General features: G+C 36.7%; 1 protein-coding gene across 1 annotated transcript; it reads right to left on the reverse strand.

Moving 5' to 3' along the window:
• Nucleotides 1–279: 279 nt before the first annotated feature.
• LOC143545760 (uncharacterized) lies at nucleotides 280–6,311 on the reverse strand. The gene is made up of 5 exons (XM_077037586.1): nucleotides 6,045–6,311; nucleotides 3,034–3,537; nucleotides 2,737–2,955; nucleotides 583–1,137; nucleotides 280–504 (listed from the first exon to the last, which is right to left on the reverse strand). Exons 1-5 carry the CDS (start codon nucleotides 6,309–6,311, stop codon nucleotides 280–282), a joined length of 1,770 nt encoding a protein of 589 aa, XP_076893701.1.
• Nucleotides 6,312–6,618: the final 307 nt, after the last annotated feature.

Here is a 6,618-nt window from a genome sequence, read left to right on the forward strand (position 1 = left end):
TAGTCTTATCTCCACTTATTACCCACCGGTTGCACAAAGACTCAGACTAGGGTTTTGCTGAGGCTTAGGTTTGGGTGCGGATTAAGCATATTTAGTGACTAAGATGGATGAATCAAACTTTTACAAATACACAAATAAACAATCTAATACAAACAAGCTGCTATTTACAATGATTGAATATAGACTGAAAACTTCTCTTTGGCTTTTTGATGGTTTATTTTAATACACTGATAAGGCAATACATTGAACAAATATATACAAATCTGACACCGCATCCTCCTATACAACGTCCTCTACAATTAGGGCCTCGAAAAATGCAACATCCCCATTAACGTCCAATGTGTCTCCCTCGTCATACTCTGACAATCCATCCAACTCCAGATCAAGGAATTCATCTTCCTCACTCAATTCATTCACAACCTTTTTCTCAACGCCAAACATCAACTCAAGTGAATCCACCAAATCCACGACATCCTCTCTCTCTTCTTTCTTCACTAACAACCTCTGATAACCAGCCCACTCTTCTTCATTTATTTTATCATCAGACTCACTGTAACAACCTGCAAAATCAACAACACATACCTGTGTGGCCTGAGGTGGGACTTTATCAGCCACTCGTGTCTCCGTATCTGGAATGTTCTCCTCTGAATCATCTATATACTCCATGATTGGCTCTTTCCCTTCTTCTGGAAACATCGAGAACAACTCGCCTAACCGATTCATGTATCCCAAATAGTTTCCTTCCAAATCATACTTATAACCAGGTGTCGGTTGTTCCTCCAGCTGCACACTCTCCTCTTCGGTTTCTCGAATAAGTTCGCTATCTGACTCGTACACGCATTGGGAGATCTGCTTTGACCCTTCTTCCACCTTTGTCAGTACTCCAGAGATTTCTTTAACTGCATCTTGGAGACCTGCAAAAACAGATAGTTGATTTCTTAGCATAGCATGATGTTCAGCTAATTTTTGTTGGTATTGGGCATCCTTCTCTAATAGTCGGGTCAACAACTCCTCGATCTTATTCAAATACTTCTCAGAACCCCTGTTGGGGTTGCTTTTGGAATGTTGACCATAATCTTGCCCTTGCTTGTATTGATATCCTTGATCCGGTTCGTTATAAAAATATGACGGGGACCCCTGTGAAAGATAAGACTATTGTTGCGCATAGGGGTTAGTACAATAATATGAACATCTATGAGTTAAATGAAGACCACCATACGTATCACAATTAGGGTGAGCACTATAGTATGGGCATTTAATGGTAAAGTGAGGACCATCACAAATTTCACACATAATTACAAAAATTTAAATAAGCAAAAGACACAGACAATTAGACACCTACGACTCAAAGCAAAAAAATAAATACGCAAAAATCTAATTAACTAAAACTCTAAAAAAACTCAAAAGCAAAAAACATATTAGCACGTATATAGCAAGTAAGTCCAATCAAAACTAATAACGCAATCGCCAAGAGTCCCCGGCAACGGCGCCAAAACTTGATGTGCTAAAAGTAGTCTAATAATTATTAACTAAAAAAAAGCTAATCTAGACACTAAGTAATAAATCTAGACTCTTAACTTAACTAAAACTACTTACTGGAAAGTGAACCGGTCAAATCTAGTACAGCTAAGTAAGTCCGGATATCGAACCCACGAGACTCTTTAAATTACGTATATTAACTAATTAGACTCGACTTACTGACACGACTATTTAATTATTATTATTATAAAAGGGGGTTTTGAACTAAATAATAATAAACTATAAAGTAAACACTAGCTAATTAAATAATAATATACTATTATGATAACTTAAACCTAATTAATTATATGTAATATTAAACTTAACCTTAGTTAAATAAAATATAATAAACTATTAAAAAAACTTAGATTACTTCAGATGATAAAAGCAACTACGTAGGCTAGAATCCCCAAAGTTACGGTTATTAATTAAGTGGGAAACTTAAGTTATGGGACTGAGATCGTAAAATAGACCCTTGACAGAAAACCCGAACAGGACCCTTGAATTTCAAGAAGACGCCTATGGATTTTTAACAAGTTTTAAGACTCACCAGTTTTATGGATTAAACTTCCTTACGGTTATTTAATAATTTATGTCTAAGATTCTTTATGGCGAAAACCTACCTTACAGCGCGAAATTCAAAGATAGCAAAGCAGACTCAATTAACTTAATCGACTAAGGTGACAATCAAACCTAGACGGACTCCTTATGAAGAACTAAATCTAGCAATCCTGACCAACAAAGATCTATCAATAGCCTATCACCTTACAGCTTTCTAAGCTGGCAGTTCACTTTTATCTATTTAATTAGTTTTATTGTTTCTATGAACTTAATCGATATCAATCATAAACTAGTCAAGAACACACAGTAAATGACCTAACAAAACCCTATCCTATTAAACAATCAACAAGGGTAATGTGAAACAATAAATTTAAATAAATAAAACCAAGTAATCATACGCATCAATTTTATCAAACTCAACAATTTACTTAAAACATAAAATCCATAACGAAAATAATCCCAATCAAAATCAAACCAAACAAAGGTTCATCACAAGCCTAGGCAGTCTAATAAGTTTAGCCTATCATATTAAAATCAAAGAAACTAAAATAATTAAGTGCAACAACCAAGCTCATGATTAAAATATTAAATTCAAACCGAATAGTGATGATGCTTGGTTGGGTAGGTTTTGAACCCAAACGATGTCCACTCATATACAACGTTCTCTACAAATAGGGCCTCGAAAAACGCAACATCCCCATTAATGTCCAATGTGTCTCCCTCGTCATACTCTGACAATCCATCCAACTCCAGATCAAGGAATTCATCTTCCTCACTCAATTCATTCACAACCTTTTTCTCAACGCCAAACATCAACTCAAGTGAATCCACCAAATCCATGACATCCTCTATCTCTTCTTTCTTCACTAACGACCTCTGATAAGAAGCCCACTCTTCTTCATTTATTTTATCATCAGACTCACTGTAACAACCTGCAAAATCAACAACACATACCTGTGTGGCCTGAGGTGGGACTTTATCATCCACTCGTGTCTCCGTATCTAGAATGTTCTCCTCTGAATCATCTATATACTCCATGATTGGCTCTTTCCCTTCTTCTGGAAACATCGGGAACAACTCGACCAACCGATTCATGTATCCCAAATAGTTGCCTTCCGAATCATACTTATAACCAGGTGTCAGTTGTTCCTCCAGCTGCACACTCTCCTCTTCGATTTCTCGAATAAGTTCGCTATCTGACTCGTACACGCATTGGGAGATCTGCTTTGACCCTTCTTCCACCTTTGTCAGTACTCCAGAGATTTCTTTAACTGCATCTTGGAGACCTGCAAAAACAGATAGTTGATTTCTTAGCATAGCATGATGTTCAGCTAATTTTTGTTGGTATTGGGCATCCTTCTCTAATTGTCGGGTCAACAACTCCTCGATCTTATTCAAATACTTCTCAGAACCCCTGTTGGGGTTGCTTTTGGAATGTTGACCATAATCTTGCCCTTGCTTGTATTGATATCCTTGATCCGGTTAGTTATAAAAATATGACGGGGACCCTGTGAAAGATAAGACTATTGCTGCGCATAGGGGTTAGTACAATAATATGAACATCTATGAGTTAAATGAAGACCACCACACGTATCACAATTAGGGTGAGCACTATAGTATGGGCATTTAATGGTAAAGTGAGGACCGTCACAAATTTCACACATAAATACAAAAATTTAAATAAGCAAAAGACACAATCAAAATCAAACCAAACAAAGGTTCATCACAAGCCTAGGCAATCTAATAAGTTTAGCCTATCATATTAAAATCAAAGAAACTAAAATAATTAAGTGCAACAACCAAGCTCATGATTAAAATATTAAATTCAAACCGAATAGTGATGATGTTTGGTTGGGTATGTTTTGAACCCAAACGATCTCCACTCGAACCAAAAACTTTCTCTCTCTTATTTTCTTATTCTTTTTGGCTGTGGAGCTGTGTGGTTATGTCCTCTTCAGTTGGACTAATAAAACCCAATTTAGCCTTGTAATCTTTTTTCGTCCCCTCCTTTGTTCGTAGGTTTCTAATCCATTATATCCTCTTTTCAACCAATGTTTTATTTTCGTATGGACCAAACCCATAACAAAAGAAAGGCCCATCATATTATTATGGAAACCCACTTAAGGATTTTTCTTTAATTCCTTGCTCCACGTATCAGTTGGTTCTTTTGTTTTCACTTTCCCTACATTAATCACATTATTTCAACATCACAAGGATACAAATAAACTTGATTTCACAACTAAACAACCAATGATGGGCACATATCTAGTTTTATATAAATTTTTCAACTAAATCAATAATAAATTTTGACACTGATATATATTAGTTTCCAACCAAAAGTTGATTTATTTTTTAATTCTTTAAATTAGTTTGTTTTAATATAAATCATATCTTTTTAGGTTGTTGTCTCTTTAAACTTATAAAATTTAAATATGAGTCAATTGCACTGGTTTTTAATAAAAACCTGTCTTAAAAATAATTTAAAAGTGAAGGAAATATTTATATAATAATATGTATAATTTAGCCCATATCAATATACAACTCGATAACGAACTGGATTTAATCACATAGGGTTAAAATAAAATAAAGGCCAAGGCTAAAATGGTGTGTAATGTGGGTTTATCAAATTAAATGGAATAAGGTCCAAATGGGCTCCTAAGGGGATAATGCCAGGTAAGGAATTATATTTAGTGGGTAAATGTATGTACGTGCAAGTTATAATTATGTGAAACATACCGGTTACACTCAAAATCATAATATGGCATATTTTGTATTTATTGTATAATATGTGTATTAAGTATTCGGTCATCTCATAATATGTAAGAAAATATAGGTTGCCGATATGAAACATGTATGTCCACCCTTTGAATCGTTATCCCCGCCTAAATGATCCCACTTTCAACTTCTCTTTTTGAATAAAATTGTTAGTAAAACTATCGAGAACCTGAAAAATCATCCATGACCAGAAACTACAACTTGACATTAATGACAATAATTAACTGTTAACAACTTTGGTTTCCGAACACTCTTCGAAATACTATCGGGATAAAAATTTCTGTTTTCCCCCATCCCCACAATTGAGGTTGACATTGTCCTCAATGTTAAAAATATGAATCGTTTATTGAACATTTGGAGGACGAGGTTGAAATTGATTGAATGATAAGCAATGTTCAACGTGACTCGTAAACTCTCGTGGACACTCATCTCCCCCAACTACAATAACCGAATCTGCAAAATCTCGAAACGTGTAGAAGGAAGCTTCCCACAAGTGTAAGATGTCTTTTAAGAATTTTGAAAATATTATTTTTAATTAATTTTATAAGACAATTCTGAGCCGATTATTAAGTTTGATAACAATTTTTGTTAAACTAGTTAAAGTGTTTAAAGACCTAAATCATTTTCATAGGAATCACTGAAGCATTTAACGTATGCAACAAGCCCTTTAAACCCCCCGGTAGCCTGGGTGGTGGACGAGTGAGGTCTCGTGACCGTTTATAGTGAACTACACCCACAAAGTTCAAAATACAACAAAATATGCAATCAATCAAGCACAACAGACATGAAATAAAGATATATATACATATATTACCCAACCAGTTTCCCATACAGATTTCCCTAATATAATATTATTTAATACAAACCATGATAATAAAAACAAAATAAAGGGAAAATGAAAACCAAAATGTAACCGGTAGTCTGCTGCAATCCCCAATCACTCCGTAATCGGAGCATCGCCAGCCTATGCTACCTCACCACTCTCTCCCTCAGCCTGACCGTCGGCCTGCTGACCAGGAATCTAAAGTGATGCGGGAACTGGTACATGCAAATGAGTAATTAAAGCACAGAAGTATCATTGTTGCAGACCAACTGGGCACGTGTCTCCTCCTGACTAGCAAGTATGGTGACCTGCTGCTAATAAATCATGTCAAGGGTGACTGGTTGCTGTGGCTGCTGCCTGAGCAAACCCTGTTTCTAGGCCGCATCATGCGTGGGGCCAAGACGTGCTGCCTATGTGTGGGAACTCCCATCTGTAATGTGATAACAACATCTGACCTAGGAGGTGGTAGAGCATGTGGGCCCTGTCTAACCAGGAACAATGCTGGAGGATCATGTAAGTCGCAGATCCTAGCCCTTCGGCCATTCTCCAACATGTAAGTCTCAGTAGCGGGCCCCTGGGTAAAGTAATCTGTCCGATATCGCGCAAATACCCCTATAGGCCCCACAATCCGCATAATATAGGGCCCCAAAGATAAACATGTCGACAAACCCTGTAACTACGACCCCGTACAAATGATGTAACTAGCACCATCACAATGTTGGCCTCTTGACGACCAATGATGGACAAGAAGCATAATAAGTCAAAGTTGCTGCATTTCTCGTGGCTAGAGTGACGGCCACTGATAGTGCATGCAACGATTTTGTGTACATATCGATCGATGAGGTTCCGTATGGAGGACTCGACCACTGTACTGGAGTGGGCCATGTCTGCAATATGCTCCCAAACTGAGCTAACTGAGCCTTAGTCAACCAAAACTCACG

Source organism: Bidens hawaiensis, unplaced genomic scaffold (genome assembly GCF_021521415.1).
Source record: "Bidens hawaiensis isolate Kalapana, Puna unplaced genomic scaffold, B.hawaiensis_p1.1 tig00014035_1, whole genome shotgun sequence".
NCBI lineage: Eukaryota > Viridiplantae > Streptophyta > Magnoliopsida > Asterales > Asteraceae > Bidens > Bidens hawaiensis.

What these genes read in the sequence shown, in the direction of transcription:
- LOC143545760 (XM_077037586.1), bottom strand. Translation starts at nt 6,311, where the DNA reads ATGCGGATTGTGGGGCCTATAGGGGTATTTGCGCGATATCGGACAGAT. An exon ending in TGATGCGGCCTAGAAACAGG is followed by an intron (nt 3,538 to 6,044) that starts GTTTGCTCAGGC and finishes TATCAATACAAG; the next exon opens with CAAGGGCAAGATTATGGTCA. An exon ending in CCCTATTTGTAGAGAACGTT is followed by an intron (nt 1,138 to 2,736) that starts GTATATGAGTGG and finishes TATCTTTCACAG; the next exon opens with GGGTCCCCGTCATATTTTTA.